Source organism: Falco biarmicus, chromosome 3 (genome assembly GCF_023638135.1).
Source record: "Falco biarmicus isolate bFalBia1 chromosome 3, bFalBia1.pri, whole genome shotgun sequence".
NCBI classification, from domain to species: Eukaryota; Metazoa; Chordata; class Aves; order Falconiformes; family Falconidae; genus Falco; species Falco biarmicus.
This window is the reverse complement of record NC_079290.1, coordinates 95,789,747-95,810,314: the sequence shown is the minus strand read 5'-3', so window position 1 is coordinate 95,810,314 and position 20,568 is coordinate 95,789,747. Positions and strand designations below refer to the sequence as shown.

The following is a 20,568-nucleotide window of genomic DNA, read 5'->3' as shown; positions in this document are numbered from 1 at the left end:
AATTGATCTATAATTTCTTCCCATCTGCAATAGGTACCGTGCTCCTGAAGTTTTGCTAAGATCGTCTATCTATAGCTCACCCATTGATATGTGGGCAGTTGGCAGCATAATGGCTGAATTATACACACTAAGACCCCTTTTCCCAGGCACAAGTGAAGTAGATGAAATCTTCAAAATTTGCCAAGTATTAGGGACTCCAAAGAAGGTAAGACATAGAAAAACTCACACAATTGTATTTAAAAAAAGAAAGTTATATCTTTTATAAAACATCGCATTTTTTCTCTGTCTTGGAATGAACATATAAATTACTGTCTTGGTAAGTTTCCTGCAGACTTGAGGGTTTTTCCACTGTATTTCTTTTAAGTTTCCATTAAGGTATGCAATGCTAGTCTTTTGCTGTACATTAGCATCTGTTGTATATCATACCATTATGTGCAGCCTTGTTCTCCTTTGAAAGCCAGATAAAATTGTTTAATTTAGTTATTTAAAGTTAGGCATATGAGAAAGAAAATCAGAAGTTTCCTAGGATTTAATTTTGCCACAGGCAATTTGTTTTCCTTTCCTGAAAGTGTAATTCTTCTAGGCTGGCACCCAGAATTTGGACCTTGTAGGAGATACCATAAATAAGACAAATTATGCTTTTCTTATTTTTAAAGCATAAAGGAAACACTAGATCTCAGACACAGATCTCTCATAAATACTATTAGCAATGAAAAGTAATGGAAAAGAAATGCGCAGTATTTTAGGGAGGAAACAGTTCTTTTCAAGTGTTTTCTGTACAGGCTAAGTACTATTTAAAAATACAAGGAAAGTTTGGGTAGAGCATATAAAAAAATGTGTGCAATTATATTTACTTCATTTTAAAAGTTGTTTTAGCAAATGGTATGTGATCATGCAAGAAAAGAATAAGCTTACCTTCAAAACTTTGAATAAACTGGAAGACCACCATATAAGTATTTTTTGTAGAATATGGTAGGAGGTGACCGACGTGTATGAGGTACTTCATGGGCACAAACAGAACTTGGTGAAATAACTGACTCAACAGTCTTTAGATCTGGAAGACCTAAGGGTGGGAGATAAAAACATCAATTTCATTAGCATTCTACTGATATAAAGTATATCCTAATTCTTGTTCAGTAAAGGAGCTGTTATAAACAGAGAAGTGTGGAACAGAAAACTTAAAACCGAAATAGATTAAGCTTAGCTAGGAACATGCAGAGCTGGAAGTGGTGGGAAGACATCCAAGAGAACATACTGAGAAACAGGTGCAAACTCATGACAGAGCAGAGAGTAGAAGGTCAGAGGTTGAGAGTTATAGATGATACGTTGTGGAAGTGAAAACTGAGTCTAGAGGTCTAAGTGAGAAATTGCTATGGTGTGTAAAACAGTGCTTGCTATGACAATTGTACATCAGAAGTGTGTAATATGAGCAGTGTTTTAAGACATGAGTTTTGAAACAGATGTTAAGTTTCTTAAACAGCTCACGAGTCTTGGATAGTAAGAAGAACCTTTAGATGTATATTAAGAGTATCTGTGAAAGATGTCAACATACTAGCTTCTGGGACATTTTCAGCGTATAGCATAAACAAGTTCTGGAAGTGCAGGGAGATCAGAGAGAAATTTTTCACTGTGTGTAAGTAGCTGAGCAGTGCGGAGTTGACTGCTGTGGCTTTTCTGTAACCTTAGAAGCAGTTTACAGAAGCAAATCATGACTTTATACTCTGTCATTCCCTGACTAGCAAGCTCATTGCTTGGGAAAGCAGGGAGCATTGCCAGCTGAGTATTTCAGAGAGAACTGTACCCTCTTATAAAGACTTAAAGTGTCTTCTAAAGGGTTAGAGTCACTGCCAGTCAGCCCTCGAAGGATCAGGACACTACGATTAGTTCCTTTGTGTCCCTGTCATCTGCTGGGCAGACTAGGGAATTTTATCCCTTTACAACAATGCTAAGGCATTCTTCAGGGAGATTGCTGTGTAAGAAGAGTACTTAAATATTATGATAGGAATTATCACAACAAATGATGCACTTATAACAAGTGAAGTACTGTTCTGCATTCTGAAAAACAAGTAGTTATTTTAATAGTCTGGTTTTGCAGATAGTTCTACAAATAGTATTTTTTTCAGACATGCATTTTCATTTATTGCATTATCCTGCAATAAGGAATTACAGGAATTATGCCTAGAAGCTATATTCATTCCAATTTGCCTTCTTTTGTTTAAGTCTATACTACCATACTAATGACTTCTGTGATTTTGGGTTTTTTAAATAGTGACAGGCAACTATTTTGCTTTATTTTACAAATGAAGTTGCTTTATTTATGTTGTACCATTCAAGTACTGGCAGTGATGGTGCACTTCTAGTACACCAATTTAATGAAAAAACTGATGACAATCTGAAAAGGAAAGATCAATGAAATGCATTTTCATTAGTTGAAGGTTGGAAGTGGCACTCTAATTCCAAATTCTTTTTTTAAATTAGAAATTGAAATTTATTTTTCATTTTTGGACTTGTACTATTTTCACCCTATCCCTGCAGTTCACCAGTTCAACATGCAGCCCTTGCTACTTGGTTCCAAATAATTTTTGTCAGTACCTCTGGCAGACAGAATGTCACCAACTCCAATAAAGGAGAGAGATGCAGCAGAGGAGAGAAGAGTCCATCTCCATTAATTTAAATGAACAAATTATTCTCTGAGGTGTAATAGAAAGTTACTTGAAGTCTTGAGACTTATTTTAACCAGACGTGGTTTATAATTATATTTTGAGTTTTCTTTGATTACCATAGACTGTGTTAACAGAGCTAAAGCTGTTGTACATAAAAAGATGAGTAATAGCTAACATGGTATTTTAAGATCAAATCCTATCAAATCAATCCAATTTACTCCTGTAGCAGTGTAACAAGCTTTGTGGATAGAGGAGAAGCATTAATATCATACATTGTCTTCAGTAAGGTTTCTGATGCTGTCCCTCGTAATATTCTCATCAGCGTATTTATACAAACAAACTGCATGATAAGTGCATACCTGTTTTGAAAGCCTTAGTCACAGAGTAAGCCTTACTGGTTCTCATTCAAAATGAAAGATTGAATAGGACTCATGAGTGGTTCTGCATCTGATGCAATTTAAAAATGTATTTAAAGGCCTTCTGATAGGATAGATTTTACTGCTTAAGCTGCTAGATAGGCTGGGAAGGATTGACTATGTTAGAAAACAATATTAGAATTCAGAGTTTATAAAATTAGAGATGTAGGTTTGAAAAAAAAAATTAGCAGTGTGTAGAATGCTCTACTTAGGCAGGAATAATCAGCCACATAAATCTCTGTGGATAACTATCCAGCAAACATACCTGCAGCAGAGGATGTAGGAGCTATATAGTGCATCGTATGTCAACAGCATTTTGCTGCAACAAAGACAAATACTATACCAGTGTGCAGAGAAAGGAGTATTGTCCACTGACACATGAACTAATCTTTCTGTTCCATTTGCTGTATTATATCCAGTTTAAAGTTTTGCCTTTCCAGAGAGAAAAATCAGAGAAGAAAAAAAAAAAAGCCTAGACTTGGGTATTCAGTTGTTTGGGTTTCTTTAGCTTACACAAAGGAAGACTGGCAGAAAGGAGAAGAAATACACCTTCTAATGTATAAAAAGGCTCTTCTTGAGAGAAAAGAGTAATAGTCCTTGGTATCCATGGATGATAGCACACTCAACAGTGGTCTTTTATTGTAGTAAGAGAAATACTACTTACTACATGGGTAAGTAGTAAGTAAAACATGAGGGTTTTCTACATTTTTCTAATCTTGAGGAGAATTAAGCTCTTTTAGAGCAGTTGTGGAGTGCCAGAAACTGGAATCCTGCTGAGACTAATACCTGTCAGGAAGGGACAAAGGTATGGACAAGATGATCTCTTAAGGTCTTTGATAATTCTGTGGTTCTGTATTCAAACAATGGAATTATCAAGCAACAAAGGACTTCAGGGTTTACCTTCCGGAAAGTTAAACACTCAAAGAAAAGTTTTCATCTGGTGGTCATGGCTTTTTGCTGTTGTAATAATGTCTAGTTGTAATTTAATCCTTGGCTGTCTCAGTGGTGGAATCAGTGGTATATTGTAGAGGCTGCATCATGGTTACACAACCATGGTATGTTGGGTGGAAGGGCCTCACCTCCGCTACTGCCATACAGAAGGCATGTTGAAGTCAGCTGTTTGAACTCATTTCTCTAGTAGAGGGGATGTTTGGTACTGCTCCTGTTACTGCTGCACTCCCTTCTCCTTCAGATACAGTATGTCCAAGTGTGGTATCCACAATAATAGTTCCACCTTTACCTACAGGAGACCTACAGGACTACCATCGGAGACTGATGCTGCATTCACTGGTGTTGTAACAATTGTAATGGAAAACAGGAATGCCTGTTTTCCACTATATAGGAAGGAGCTGCACAGACCAAGCATGACTCAACCTGCATAAAATTAAATTTGATCTAATACCTCAAAGATACATCTTCTTTGTTCTTTCTTGGTACTCATTTTTCTTTCCTTTGAAACAGAGTGACTGGCCAGAAGGACACCACCTTGCTTCTGCCATGAATTTCCGTTTCCCACAATGCGTCCCTATAAGCTTAAAAACTCTGATCCCAAATGCAAGCAGCGAAGCAATACAGCTTATGAGTGATATGCTGAACTGGAATCCAAAGAAGAGACCTACAGCAAGTCAGGTCTGAGCACCTGAATGATTAAGTATAAGACTGAATTTTCTTGTACCGTTAAAAAGTTGTAGATACAAAACCAGATTGATTGCCATAATACTAATGGCCAGAGAAACATCTCTGCATTTTGAACACTTTGGGAATGAGACTAAGTAGTGAGGAGCAAAAGTTCTAAGCCTGGCTCAGCAGACATCAAAGTCTTTAGTTATTTCTGCAATGTTGTCTTCTGTATGGTTACATTCATACCTACTTCATACTTCTGTGTACAGGATAGAGAAAAATCTGAGCTGCAAGTTGCCTGAATTGTAACTATAAGTCACTTCTGTCACCTTCTTTTTCCTCCCCCATCTGTACGAAGGAAAATATTGAGAATTAAGCTTTGCTTTTTGTGAAGCTATGGATGGAAGGCAGTGTGAAAGAGCTAAGAATTATTTTTACTTGGAGATTGGACATAAACTGTATCATGTGATAAGGAAAGAACTTCTTGAAGAATATACCATTAGGTCCCAAAGGTCACAGGTTTTCTCCAAGTTTATTTTTAAAAATTGTATTTCAAGTAACAAATATGGTTGCACTCTACTGTTGTTTTGGGGTTTTTTTAGTATTCATACCTAGTGCAGTCCCTGCAATCCTATTTAGAAGGTATAAAAGGGGGATACAAACAGGAAAGAAAAAGGACATATTGCAAGTTATCCTAGGTAGATGTAACGTAAGTGATTCAGAAGTGGTTAAGCAGATGGTACCAAGCAGAGCAAGCATTTCTCCCCACTTCATAAAGCATATCTATTGTTACAGTCACTGAGATCTAACTGTAGTCTAGTGCTATAAATCTCTACACAGAATACTGCATGGTGCTTTATGAAAGCAAAGAACCAGCTTTTGCCCAAGTGAGTTGTCAAGGAAGCAGCTGCACCAGTTGTGTAATCCACATCCAAAAGGGAGACTTTAATGCATATATGTGGAAATGTGTACAAAGCCAGCAATTCACAAGTGCAGCTGAGGCAAAGCATCTCTTTGAGAACTAACAAAGAGTAGTATCGTACCCAGAAGTAGCAGTGTGTTGTTTTGACATAGGAGGAGCTGTGTTAGCAGAGTACGTCTCTGCTGTGCATCTAGTGGTGGACATGAAAAGGTCAGAGGAAAAAAAGTGAAATATACATCTGCCTGAAGATGGACACCCTAGTTTCCTAATAAACACTGTAAAGGCACAGCAAGTACAGTGAACATACTTCAAAGCAAAACAAAACCAGTGAAGCTGGTCACAAGAAAATGAAGGAGAAACTTTGCTCATTAATATCCCCTAATTGTAAAACCCATACAATTATATTAAATGGCAGTCATCACACTTCTGGGTTTTTGCAATTAAAAAAACCAGCAAACTGCTCATTGAGTTGCCAGAACATAGTTAGCAATGGAAACATGTAATAAAGCATGTGGTAAAGGTAGTGGAGACTACCTGTTTTAAGATTGAAATTCATTACTGCATGAATATAGAACTGCGTCAAATGTCAAATTCACATCAAAACAGACTCCACAAAACAGAGAGGTAAAGGAGGGCAAGGAATGGTGTGACTGCTGTAACATGTACAAGTGGATGCATCTTACTAAATTATATGACGGGAATTGTTTAAATTGTTTAAAATACACTTTTAAAAGAACTGACAGTTATCAGTGCACACTGATTACATATGATTTCATTATGCATCCATCTGTGCTGAAGGGTTTGCTCAAATGCTTCAGACACCTGCTTTTAGATCCTTGGTGAAATCAGCTTTTTGAAGTAACATTAGTACGTTGTATCTTCTTCTCCAGGCTTTGAAGTATCCTTACTTTCAAGTTGGCCAAGTTTTAGGACCTCCTCCACAGTACCTGGAGAAGCAGACTCCTATTAAACCAATTCAACCAACAGAGCCAAAGCCAGCTTTACCTAAACTGGAAGTTGTGTCCAAGCCAGAACCTCTGTCTTCACCTGAAGTACCTGACAAAACGCAGTCACAGTCCCTGTCAAAGTTTAACCACCAGCCTCTCCAGCAAATTCAATTGCCTCAGAATACAGCTAACCAGCAAGTACCAAAACAGCAGCAGCCACAAGCACAACCATTTTTTCCAGCCATCAATAAAAACTCGCCAGTAAGTTGTATTCAATAAAAACTTTGGTTTTATTAAAAGTTCTTACTATGTTCAATGAGGTGATCCCTTGAAAGTCATCATACTTTTCACTAGAGGAAGTACAGGTAGGTAATTGGAGACTAATGAAGGATATAACTTGCCACTTAGTGAAATTTTGCAGCAATTCAGAAGACTAGATTGCTTGTAACAACAATGTGTGTTTGTTTACAATAGCTTTTACTGAAATGCTTATGCGGTAATGTAGTTACAACAGCTATCATTTATTGACCTTTGAGAAACGGTTCACAAAAATATTGGCAATATATAATAGACAAGTGAAAAGGGAGAACTTCGCTTGCCTCAAGCAGGAAAATACCCAAGAAAATTCATCTAATTCCGATGCTTATAAGAATTCAATGAGTAAGATTTTTAGCAAGGTGAATATTGAACTTTGATTTATAGTCTTCATTTTGCTTTCCACTTACACTTGCTGAACTACAGTATGAAGTATGTTAATAGGTATTCAGAAAATACCTGAAAGCAAACCACAGTCCAATGAAAGGACAATTTTAAAATCTAGTGATTTCTTTGGAAGAGAACATTAAGGAAAAGCCTGACTAACTTCTTTTATTTGGTGTATTTACTTTGGGGCCACAGCAACTGACACTCCTAAACCCTGAGTGTGATTGCTGTGAATGTTCTGCACCACTGTGCCCTACTTCTTGACAGTTCATCTATCACTGTTGAGAGCATGAGTTCCGCAAGATACCGGTAGTAGAGGCTGAGCACTGAACTGGGTCTGCAAATAGAACATTGACTTCACTATTTCAAGTAGATTTGAGCGATTTAAGGATGACAGTCCAAAAGAACTACACTCAAAATACCTGCTGGCATTACTGTTATGTTTTGTGCTTCAGATCATTCTGAAACTATGACCAAAATAGGCACAACAGAATGGGAAAAATTCTCTCAAAATTCTTAAGCAGTAGTCAGGAAGTGAACTAGGTACAAAGTATAACATTTTAGAATTTAGTTGATGCTTTGTTTTACTATTTAAAATAGAAACAAGCAGCTAGTGGCCCTCAGAATGGTGCATTAGGTCCTAAAAGCTGCAGAAGACGATGGGGTCAGACTTTGATTAAGGCTGTGGATAGCTTGGATGACTTTGATGACACTGAGTTTGGAATTTCATGTTCAAAGAAGCCTAGCATTGCACTGCTAAAAGAAAAGAAAACCAAGGAATGTCTTTTTAGGTAAGTCCTATAATTACAGAATCACACCTTTTTAGTAAACAGTGTTCAGTAGGTTTATAGACTGATTGAGACGAATCTGCTACAATTTAAGTCACCAAAATTGTGCAAGAACGCCAAGAGCTGTATGAGCAGACTAGCTTTGGGTGTGGGGTTGGTTTTATAGCACCAGTGATATCCAAACTGAATCAAATTTGGTTTCAGGCATTGTATAATTTAGCTGTTTGTCGTGTTAGAATAGAATAGAAGAAACTATGTGTTTTACTAAAATCAGATATAGTAATTTCATTTCCTTTGTGGGTTAAAGTTTGTACTAAGTTCTGCCGCAGTTATCTATGTTTGCTTTTATACCATAGTGTCGGATGTGCTTTTGTCTTCAGACTCTCATGAGATATGAGATCTGGCTGTTACTTTGTGGGAATAAATTCTACCGATGAAAGTAGGATAAGAGAAGAGCACTTTACTTTTCAGGCTAGGGTCAGCTTGTGGTATTCTGAGCTGCAATCATTGATCACATTGTTTGAATATTTTGATTTTTCAGTGTGCCAGAACCAAAAGCTTCATGCTGTATTCAGCCAGGAGGGGAAAACAAGGTTCTGATGAGAAACGATTCTGGAAGATCAAATGCATCAGCAAAACAGTACTATCTAAGACAATCAAGATATCTACCTGGTAAGGATAAAAGTCAATACATACGGAAAATAGAAACTGTCAACAATCTATGTATAGTACAATTAAACTTTAGATTTTATACTGGATAATTTTACTGTTCATAGCCAGGCTAAATTTTCAAGTTTTGGACTAAATGCCTTTCCCAGAATGTATCTCATCACAATTGATGTGAAAGTTCCTGGCTATGTGAACATAGAAGGGAGCCCAACGCTGCTTTTGTACACCATGAAAGTTCACAGGGTCTTTTATGACCAGTAACATACAAAATGCTCAGTAATATGAATCCAACATCTTTTGGATTCCTAGGAATATATCCTGATTGACTCATAAGCAAGTGTATCTGAGGACTAAAGAAACTACCCATATGTGTATCTATATCCATGTATTGCGTAGTTCTCAGCTCTGCAGTGTCAGGAAGTTTGAGTTTTTTTGAACTTAAAGTTCTGCTAAGCACGGTTACCCTCCTTGGTAGAAAGTGTTTAGAAATATGAGCCACTCACATTGGTAGGAATTCACATACTCACTTCCCTTCCCAAGGCAGTAATCCTCCTGAAAAATAAATAGATAGCTTAGTCTAAATCTGGATGATTTTACTAGAATAACATGAAATTATGTAATTGCTAGAAATAAGAATGGGAAGGAGGAGAAGGAAAAGGGAATGTTTCCTGCACTTAGTATTCTGAATGTTTTCTATAATTATATTATTTCCTTGGGTTCTCACTTAGTATCTTTTCTTTAATACCATGATGGTTTGCACAACTACAATAAGTGTATCATGACTTCTGCTGTAATCCACAGAATTTAAGTGGCTCACAGAGGAATTCCTGATTGTCAGGCAAGTTCTTTTGTTACAATGTATCATGAATTTCCCAGGAGTTCATTAGGCCATTGATGACTTCTGAATATGAAATCATTTCTTGAATATTAAATAGGATGCCCAGAGACTCCAGCAGTTTAAGTCCAAAAGAAAAAAAGGGGGGGCACTTCCCTATCTAAAGGTAACACAAATGGAAAGTTCATCTGTATTTCTTATCTTTTTCTAAGCCTGCTTCTAATGTCTCTCTGGTTTTAGTAGAGTTTTCAATGAGAAAAGCATAGACATAAAAATTAATTAATTTCAGCACTTAAAGAGCGTAATAGCTCAAAGAATCATATATGTTATTTATCCATCTTACTGTAGTTCCTGTTACCGCTAGATCTGGGAGCTGCTTTCATGCTGTGTAATCCCATTAACTTTTGTAATGCTCATAACATGCTGAAGTAATGAGAACCTCTTTTTCCTACTTTTTCAATTAACCCCTGAGGAAAAAGTTTATTTTCAGCCTGTAGAACCGTAGGTTTCGGTAGGTATTTTTTTTTGTGTTAATTGCTTGAGAGTTGAAATTATCAATAATGAGATTATGGTTTTATAGGAACCCATTACTTGTACTAAAAGGGCTTGTAAAAGTTGACTTGGATGAATTAAGAGAATTCTTATATCAGTGTCTCTGGTATTCATGGTTTGGCTGAAAAAACTACCCTAACCAGTGGACATTGTTCTTTTACATTAGTGATGTTTATGTTATGCCACAAATAATTCAGTGTTGGTTTGCTGTTCTAGAACTGTCCGGTTTTCATTGATTGAATTACATTTGAAAATTGCTATTTATAGCATTTTCCATAATTTGTTTTCTAAAGGTGTAAATCCTAAGAGTGTCTCTTTAGCAGCAGTAAATAAGGAAGGATCACATGGAAGCTGGAACAACCAGTTGTTTTCTAAACCACTGGCACGCGCTGGAGGAGTGACTTTCAACAGAAATACTACAGGTAAAAGGGTAATTAAAAGTGGTCACGTTATGTCTCATAAGACCATCTGGTTTAACTTCTGTTGTCAGGCTTAGCTTCTAGGCTAACTTGTTTGTTTTAACGATAGACTCTTAAAGTATCTTTTTCATATGTAAACTAAATATTTTGCTTTCAGAACATACAGTATAGAGCAGCCCCTATTGCAAAATTCTGTCAAGATATATTTTGTCCATAATCCTCTTAGACCACTATGTTACTGTCTTAATTCAAGCAAATAATTTGACCTCCTTACTGCCTGATCAGCGTGCTGTGGAACTGTCAAACAGCAGCCTCAAGTATGAAAACAAGATGGTGGGTGATATGCTAATTTGATAAAAGTGCTGCCTAATATTCTAAACAGGTCTTTTAACAATCTACTAGTCTTGTCCTAAATGCTTTGCAGCATGAAAAGTCCCCTTATTTTCAGCAAGGAACTTGTGGTAAGGTGCCTTTTGGTACTAGGTTTTGTGAAGAGCACTGTTACCAGCATTTTATAGGGTGAACACTAGGACTGGTTAAATGGCTTATCTAAGATTTCACTGAGGAGAGCATCACACTCAAGGTTAAAATCTGTCTTCTGACCACCAAGCCCTGTACTTTAAGTACATGGTCCATCACCCTGTTAAGGGGAGGTTAGCTTCTTAACAACTTTGCAGCCATTGCCTAGCTAGCATGAGTCACTCCCAAATACTGTAATGCTAGTAAACCACCTCACATGCTTCTATAGAAGGAACTTTACAAGGTTTGTTTCCATGGCACATGCTGCACCCCTTTTTAGTAGCACTTCAGTAGCCGTTCTGCAGTGTCAACAAACCAGGTTTTCCCTCTGAAAGTCAGGTGAGCTGTAAGATGTTCATCTGAAGTTATGTGAAAGATTTGAGGAAGGGAAAAAATAACAGCACCTACCAGAATTTTGATGAAATAGAACAGACTTTTTTAAGCAATGATCTTATGTACCTTGTTGTTTTCCAAAATACAGTGAGTGCCTCAGAATTAATTACGTATTCAGAAAATAGTCTTGTAAGGGAATTAGGCACAAAAAGGCGAAGAGCTGTTTCCAAAAGTATGCATCAATAAGCTAACCACCTACATACTGAATTGCACTGAAAATAAAATTAAGATGAATGCTAATGGTAAAAATCCGGCTGTTGTCTTACTGGCCTACCTTGCGTATCTACCAAAAGGTTAAAGAAAAAAAAACCCTAAAACTGGTTATTTTCTGTGTTTGAAAATACTTGCCATTATTTCCATCAGTATCTTAATTGCATGTTGTGTTTTGTATACTGGGGAGGCAACATTTAAGACAGACACACATGAAACCAGGATAGCTGGAGCACCGATCAAAGAAATACAACACATGTAAATTATATATGTTTTCTTTTTTCATATTGACAGAATTGAAAGTTGACACTGTGCTGTTTACTGTTTAAATAGCTATGTTTAGTTTATTTACATGCTGCTTTTTTTTTGTCATCCACAACATTGCCCTAAGGTGAAATAAGATAAGATCAAATAGTTACAAATGCTTTATTTATGAGGAATTGTAAGGTTATGCTCAGTCAACTTTGCAGATACGCCTGAGTGCTTAAACTTGTGATTTATGTATTTGTGTGACTGCAATGTGGTTGCATTGTTGGTAAATCACACTTTATTCCATTATTAGAAAATACTTTGTAAAATAACTTGTTAGAGTAACATTTCCTGCTTGAGAAAACACAGGAAGGAGACATTATAGTTACAAGCATGTCAGATACCTTTCTTGCTTTGTTTTCCCTCATTTCTTTCACATCATCTAGCCAGGTTCTTCATACACTTTTTCTGAAGTTCTGTCTTTCCATCTTTTTCTTCCTCTCATTTTCCTTGTCTACAGATGAGAACTTAATTATGCCTATTGAAAAGCTATCATGCAAAGAAAGGTTGAATGAAAAATTAGAGGATCCAAAAGGTAATTCATAGCAACTGTAGCCTAGTTCTTTGTACATTTCCTATTTATGTTTTACATTTTTCTGTAAAAATTGCACTTATAACACAGATTCCTGATGATCGTGTACTTAATTTGCAGTTGTAATCTGGTTTGTCAAACCTTGCTGTCTTCATTGTGACTTCTTCTGGAATCTTGGCACTTACTGTACTTTAAAAGACAGAGAATATTTTATTACCCTAATTATAATCCACAGCATGTCACTACGCTGCTGCTGGATAATGGTGAAGAAGCAATCCTAAAGCAGCAGCACATGTGTCTCTCCTGAAGGACTGCTTGTTCTTAACAGCACTTGGGACTTGCACCATTGACTGCATTCTGATTCCCTGTTGCACTGATTTTACAGCACTGTGATTGTATAGATTTTGGTGGAGTTACCTTAGCGTAAAAGGGTGGAAACAGGTTTCCAGGCAGCCGAGTCTGTGTCTAAACACAGTTTGCTGCGAGCACTGTAAAGCTGCTGGACTTTATCACCTCTCCCTCAGTTTCTGGCCTCTGTGGTGTGTCCTGCCTGTGTGTATGTCTTATTGCAACTGTTCATAGGGTTTTTTGAACTCACTACCCAGCTCAAATGATTCTGTGACTTTATCCTTCATGAAGAATGAGGTATGTGTTGTTTGAGGTAGGGGGTATGGCCTGGGCCACGCTCACACTTGCTGGCATTGTGGCCATGAGTGCTTGCCTGTACACCTGCTGCCGGACCTCCTGGATCCCTGATGGATGAATACTGCTATAGCAAGAACCCCTTCTTTTGTACAGCGGTGGCCAGAGGTAAGGAACTGTGCTTTTCAATAGGATTTTTTTATATTTGTAGTTACTCTGTTATTTTATGTTAACTTTTTTTTTCCCCTCGTCCTTCATTGTTCTTATCCAACAGAAAAAAAAATCACCCCTCCAGACTGCTCCTCCTGGCTGCCCTCTACCATGCAGAAAGGGTCATAAAGGACATTGGACACTAAGGGGTAAGGAGAACCAAAAAATGGTTGAGCAATTTTTGTCAGATAGGCAGCTTTGCTAAGCTGTAAATAAGAAGCAGACAGAAGTAGTCTTTTTGATGTTATATTAATTGAGGCCTGTCATGTGCTTATTTTCAGACCTCAGAATTTTAAAGAATGCTACCAAGCTGTCAGAGTGAAATAATTAGGAACTGGAGGAATAAGAGTATGTGTTGTGTGTAGGTGCGCAGGCAGGGGGACAAACCACTAAACCGGTGTTGTTTTGTTTTTCAGGCAAATTCCTGAAAAGGAAGAACAACTTAAAGACTACAAGAAAGTTAAATTTTATTAGAATACTTTATTAAAGTTGTATTTTTCACCAGGACTTCTGTGTCATTCTTTACTGTGCTGGAGAGTGGCATCAACTGGACACAGGGGAGCCACATGGAGACCCAACTATTTGCAAAACTGAAAGAAGTGACAGTTTGGGGAGACTTTACAAAACTGAATTAGTTGAATGCTTTTTGTTAGTGCTTCTCAACAGGGAGGTATGCAATGACCCAACACAGCTGTAATTAGCTGAAGATACCTTTTGGGGTTTGTAGATGACCAGTTTTGCAGCTTATAGATCCACTGCTCTGAGCTCTGAAATTACCACAGAGGACTGGGAGCATTTGTGTGAAGAGGAAAATTTTGGGATTACGTGGAGGCCAGAGATTCAGGAAATAGAAAAACTGTCAAATCCTATATTGTGTGCTTTACTGCAACTACCATTGAAACCATGCTGAATATTAATAAGATAAAAATGCTCACAGTTGATAAAGGTCAAATCAAAACTACTGTGTATGGCCTTGTAGTTCACAAATTTAATACTACTGAAGCACACCACTAAAGAAGACCATTTCTCTCTGGACATTGTGCCAGCACAGTCTTAACACTGTCCCAAATGATGACAGATGTAGATAAGAAATTTTCTTGGAGCAGAGAGTCTAAGTGTTGTAACAGATTCCTCTTCCATTGGACAATTTCAGTACTAATTTTGTGTGTAAATGCACAATGTTTTTCAGCTTCCAAATGAGGATGGTTACATCAACCTTCCCAAGGTAGCACTGCTTTAAAGAAAAATCTGGACCAAAAGCAGGTATAATAGAATTATAGCCAGGGTTAAAGAAAGAGGGTCTGACTTTTACAGCAAGCCATTAACGGTGGAACTGGCAAAGTCAACTTCAGGTGGTGCGCCACTTCCTGCAAGAGAAGTTTGGTTCCATTATTTTAGATAGATTTAGGCTGAACATGCTGAGCACAAGATTTTAAATACTAGTTCTCAAATACTGAAGTGCTTAAACCAGCTTCCAGTAAAGTAGGTAGCTGTAAGTAAAAGGTAAGACCCTGCCTTTCTCTGAAACTCAGTGTAAACTTTTCTATGTGGTCTAAGTTTAATGAAAGTACTAATGAAATGTTCATCCTGCTCTGTTGTCTTTATTCCAGCTGAAGTGCAGATCAGATGTGCTGGATTTGCAACTTGGCAAGTCTGTCAAGTGCTGTAAAGGGTCCAACTAATATACAAAGCAGAGAATTAATATGTACTCTTTTTCAACTGACAAGCACTGGGCAGTCCTTAAAGAACACTCAGTACTTTTGTGGTACTGCAAATATATTTTCAAGGGACTATAAAAAGTAGGCAAAGTTACCTGACTGCAGCTGGAAATACTAAAACTCTGTGTAACATCCACAGGAAATCCTGGCTTTGTAAGTGGTGCAGCTTACAACCCATCAGGAGTATATACCCCTTCCTTTCATAAAAAAGAAGTTGGATCAGCAGGACAACGGATACAACTAGCTCCTCTTGGTGCACCTGTATCAGGTAGGAAACATCCTTTTACCATACATAGCTGAGGCAGAATGTTTGTTTCCCATGCATCCTAAAAGATTTAAAGGCCTTAGTAAGGTTTTCCTCAAGTTTTCTAAGTAAAATTCTTGGGCATAAAGTGTTCTTAACCTAAATTAATTCAGTGTAGTTGTTTAGAGGCAGTCCTGATAACTAGAGAAACTATTGCTACTATTTTGTTAGGTCAAAGAGAAGGGTGGAAACCTTTTGTAATTCTAGAAGGTTTGGACCGTTTGCTAAAATCCTGTTCATTAGCGGTGAAGGGCTAAGCAGAATCGTAAAAATATGTACCTCCACATCTCTGGTGTAAGTGGTCATGTAGATTGGACACAAATATAAATTCATTATTCATGAGCTAGTAGGAATTGATACAGTCACCCAACTGGTAAGTATGAAAAATAAATACATTCAAGTTTTTAAAAAGCCTTATGTTTGAGTGGATTTGAAGGAATTTTCTTAACAGTGGCTTTGGTGTAGCTTGGGGCTGTCGTGTGTGGGTCTTTAATCAGTTTGATGTCACTTAATGCAACTGAATGATGCTGATCCATGCTTGCAGTGACCTCAAAAATTTCAAAAAAGGCAAAGACCTTCATTAAGTTACTTAGTAAAGTCACAAATAATGTTATAGATATGGTATAAGCAGTAAACTAAAATTATTTTCTCCCTTATTTGCTGGCCCTATCTAGTTGGCCTGTGGTTTCTGCAGTGGTCATGTAAGGCAGTTTTTCACTATATTCGTCTCACTGTGTTGGCTGTACACATCTGTGGGTACTGAGGTGACACTACTCTTGTACCCATGAGATATCACAAGGGTGCTTTGTGAAGTGAAACTTTTGATGTTGCTACATTATAGAAGGTAAAAGCCAGAAGAGAAGGCAAGTGGTACCTTAATAGATACGATACAGTCATGATGTAGCTGTAAGTTACGTGACCAAACACATTAAAAGATTGTTCCATTCATCAGTTAAAATCTATGTGAAATCTGTTCTGAATGTAACTTTTACCATAGATTTTCTAGAGTGAGGATGACATTCTGAGCACCCTCTGTTGGTAAGATTCTGATTCAGAGAAGATGAGTGAAAGTGCTCAGGATGCAGGAGAAACTGGCTTGTGAGTGAAGATTTAGGTCCAAACCAAACAGCACACTTCTCCAGTTACTTCAGAGGAAATAGCAAGGCCCTAAACTAATTGTGAATTAACTAAAGGGCCTATGGCAGACCAGTCTGATACGGTCCTGCTTAATAATGTTGCCTTTTTGCTGACTTGCTCTTTTGAGTTACCTGTTCCCCTTAAGAACTTGCAAGTGACTTCTGAGGATGAGGGAGGGAGGGAAGGAAGGACATGGTACATGTATAAAATATGCTTAGAAGTAGTCGTATTCTGAGTCTGAGTTGATCAGAAGCCCACCAGGAAAGGCTGGAGCTGCACTTCATTATCTTATCAACTCACTGCTGAAACACAACAGTGAGAGTTTTGATTTGTCACAGTGTGTGGATCAAGAAGTTCACAGAGGGACAAAATCTGCGACTATCTCTAGACTGCTGTGAATAGTGAGAATGAAAAGGAATTATGTATGGTGATCCAAAGGGAAATAAATTCACTGTTAATCTGTAATTAGAAATGGAAAATGTGTAGTAAAAGTCAGAAAGGGTGGCGGATGGAGGTCAATTAAGAGATTCTTCCATGTCCTGGAGAAGAGCAAGAATCCTATTGCTTAAACCCCTCACATTTAGCCTAAACTCTGCAGACTTGCATGGGAAGAGAGATAAGGATGAAGCAAATGGCAGGTTTTATCTCCTATCTGTCAATATTTGAACATTAATATTTTTGGTGACGCTTTGTATTATCCAAACTGAAATAAGTTGTGCTTTCAATTGTTTTTGCTCTCTTCATTTGTTCTATTAAGTTTTTTAATGCCATAATTTAAATAATTTAATGTAGTATAAAAGATAAGTTTTGCTGAGGAAAATGCCAAGATGCAAAAAAAAAAAAGTGACCTTCATTGCCAAGAGAGGGAAGGCTGGAATCGTACTTGCTGATGAAAAATATTGAATGCCAGCCTGCGGTACAAAGGAACAATATTAGTTTTTAAAGAGGTGGAGACCTGACCCCCAGTTTCAGTTCCTTAAGATTCCTCTTTTTTAAATGTCTTGATCCTCACCTGTTCCTTAATGGGTTCAACACACTGTTGAAAAATACCACCAAAGATAGGTGGTTTTCCATGAGAAACAGAATGATAAATAGGCACACACAGAGAAAAAAATTATTTTAATGTACCAATAATACCTAATAAAAGAAGACTAAACTAGAAAAGCAGGAATGGAGGGGCAAGATATACTTTAGGAATGGAATACTAAGGAAACAATGTAAGGTATAGCAGGAGTCTGGATAAGAAAGGTCCCAAATGACCGACTTTAAAGGACTGGAAAAATGGCAGAATTGGTGATGAACATGAAGAAAACCATGAGCTGTCAGCCCCCACAGCAGGGCAATTACCTTAATCACATGAAGCTTGAGGAAGTAGTAACTATCTGAAATGCAGAAATGGGAAATCTGAGTAGGAAGGCTGGAAATGCAGTAGTGTACTATTCCCAGTGCTTGAGACCAGGTGGATGTCAATATTAAGGGATAAAAAAACATGCAGACTTGGAACATCTTCCAAAATTAATAGAGAAACAGGAAGTGGAGATAAAGAGGACTCGCCACCAGATATACAAGGAGTTTTCAGTTAAGTAGTAGGGGAATAAAAGACATGAAATCTCAAAAGGAACAAGAGGATCTCCAGAAGCTGTCCTTCAGTCTAGGCTTTTTGGGTCTTAATAAGTTTATCAATGTTATAATTGCATAATGAGATCGAGGAAAGAACACTTCCATTCTGTAGCAGTTTTGCAATAGGAGATACAGAGCTGTAGACATACGCATCTAAATTTCAGTGTCAATGTTTTCTCAAGGGACTGTTGTGAAACAAGTATGCAGTAGATGAAAATTGCTCATAAGATACACAAACTGTAGAAAACATTAACCTTATCTGAAAACAAGCGTAGGCAGCATATCAGAGACCAAAGCATCCTGCTGTATTAGCATCCTTAAGTACCACAAGTCGTCTTTAAGCTCTTGTCCTTTTATTTGTAAAGGAGTGAAATACCTTTTGAGTCATAATTAATTCAGAGTTCTTGTTCCTTTCAGATTATTCATGGAAAACCAAAGCTGCTCATGCTCAGTTACCAGGTCCTCCTTTCAATTCAGCAACAAAAAACATGAATATTTTAACTCGCCTACCAACAATTCAGTCAATACATGGAAGAACAGACTGGGTGGCCAAATATGGAGGAAACAGATAGAAAATGGCATCCTGTATAGGTATTATGTAAGCTGTGTTCAGTTCTCCTGCACTGGAAACCTGAAATGCCTATTTGTTCCAATTTTTCCTAAGACTATGCAACAGTAAAGAAGAAAAAAAGACCTTGTGCTCTATTACCTGTATAATACTTATAATACCACACGAAATACTGGCTATAAAGTAGGATTTATTGAAGTATTGTATAAAATATATTGCCAAAACTACTGAGAAGTAGATTTCACTTAACACTTTTCTATATATGGATCTCCTAGCCTCATACTCTTAAAACATCTGTTATGGTTGTTCACCTAATGCAACGTCCACTTTTGGCATATGCTTGAAGTACACAAGCAGCTAGAAACAGGGCTAAAGCGGAGCAGCACCAGGCTTTCAGGTATTAGGCTGGTTCTTTACCAGAAAGATGAGACTGAAAGCATGGGTCGGGTTGGGCTTTGTGAGGAACACCGCACTCCTACTAGGATTTCAGAACTCACTTGTACCTAAGAGTTACTTAAGGGTCTCTAATGTGCAACTATTCATAATAGCAATGAGACCTCCTTGTAGTAGGACATAAGCAATCCGCTGATAAATACTGCACAAGGAAGGTCTAAAAATCTGGCCCATATATATGCCTATAGAATGATACAGCAATACTGGAAAACAGCTGAACAAGTACTGAATGCTAGACTTACAGAGTTGTAGGAAGTCTAAAAGTTCGGTTCTGCTGTTATAATGAACTTATGACCATTTCTGCTTGAAGATCTGTGGAGGTTTATATCTGCCCTGTCAAGGGAGTGGCACAGTGACATTTTACGGAGCTTGAATCGCTGCAGACTGACAGTGATTTTTAAGGGGGAATTAGCCAAAAAGGCATAAATTTTCATTAAACTCCTGTTTCTACATGTCCTTATTGGATGATCAAACTAAACTACAGAAGCTGCATAAGCTCTGTGAGGGAGGATATTGGGCTGTTCTTCAAAGACGTTGCTTTATGGTTTAGACCTTAAAGGCCAACTTAGGTATCTGAAAACACACACAAACTTTAATAATGCAATACCTCACTGTTTATATGCTCGTTCAGTACTCTCCCTGGCTTCTATGCTAAGGCTTATAGTAATAGCCTGCAAAGGACTTTGCAATGTACAATAAATTGCTTTTAGGATGTTGAGCTAGGCTACTTCTGGTAACAACTGCATTTAGAATAGATGCTTTAGAGTTAGCAGTTACATTAAACCTGCCATTTTAAAGTACAAAATTACCATGTTCTTTGAAGATGTAAAGCTGTTAATGATTACTTTAAGCATTGTAAAAAAGAGATGTATTTGTATGGCTTTTATAACTGCATATAAAAATATAAATTCCTGTTGTTGACCTAATGTGCCTAATATATGGGTTATGTTAGCTTACTGGAAATCAATTTAATCTAGAACAGTTGTACTAAAAAGTAAAATATATTGTTATAAAAATTTCTCCTAAAGAAAATACTACTTTAATACTGGAAGAGCTATATAGGGATTGGGATTTGTGGTTACTAATGCACTAGTGAGTTTAATTCAATTGCCATTGGTCTAGGCTTAAGTATTTGTCATTTGCTTAGTACTAACAGATGCCCCTGTGTCATTTAAGTGCATCTTAATTTATCTGTAGAATAGATCTGTAACTGGCTGTGAAGGACAACCTCAGACTTTCTCTAACAGACGTAAATGCACTGATTTTATAATTAAAAAAAAAAAAAAAAAAGAGAGAAATGATTCACTCATCTCCAGTACAAGATGCTAGTGACTTAGCTAAAATCAGGAGTCTGGTCAAGGAATTAATTAATAATGTGTCCATAGCTCATCTGTCCATGTCTCACCTTTCCTAGAGCAGA

At 37.3% G+C, this 20,568-nt stretch overlaps 1 protein-coding gene across 6 annotated transcripts in view; it reads left to right on the top strand.

Moving 5' to 3' along the window:
• The window catches only part of MAK (male germ cell associated kinase), a 31,826-nt gene extending 11,752 nt beyond the window's left edge, over nt 1-20,074 (top strand). For 4 of the 6 annotated variants that reach the window (XM_056331859.1, XM_056331860.1, XM_056331861.1 and 1 more), the window contains 9 exons: nt 34-205; nt 4,541-4,708; nt 6,512-6,829; nt 7,871-8,061; nt 8,600-8,730; nt 10,408-10,536; nt 12,425-12,499; nt 15,206-15,334; nt 18,545-20,074. In XM_056331859.1, coding sequence (XP_056187834.1) covers nt 34-205; nt 4,541-4,708; nt 6,512-6,829; nt 7,871-8,061; nt 8,600-8,730; nt 10,408-10,536; nt 12,425-12,499; nt 15,206-15,334; nt 18,545-18,699 — 1,468 coding nt within the window. In that variant the 3' untranslated portion in view covers nt 18,700-20,074. Of the gene's footprint in view, nt 1-33; nt 206-4,540; nt 4,709-6,511; nt 6,830-7,870; nt 8,062-8,599; nt 8,731-10,407; nt 10,537-12,424; nt 13,307-15,205; nt 15,335-18,544 lie in introns of those variants that run through there. The other 2 variants (XM_056331862.1, XM_056331864.1) reach the window with 2 other exon arrangements.
• The last annotated feature ends 494 nt before the right edge of the window (nt 20,075-20,568 follow it).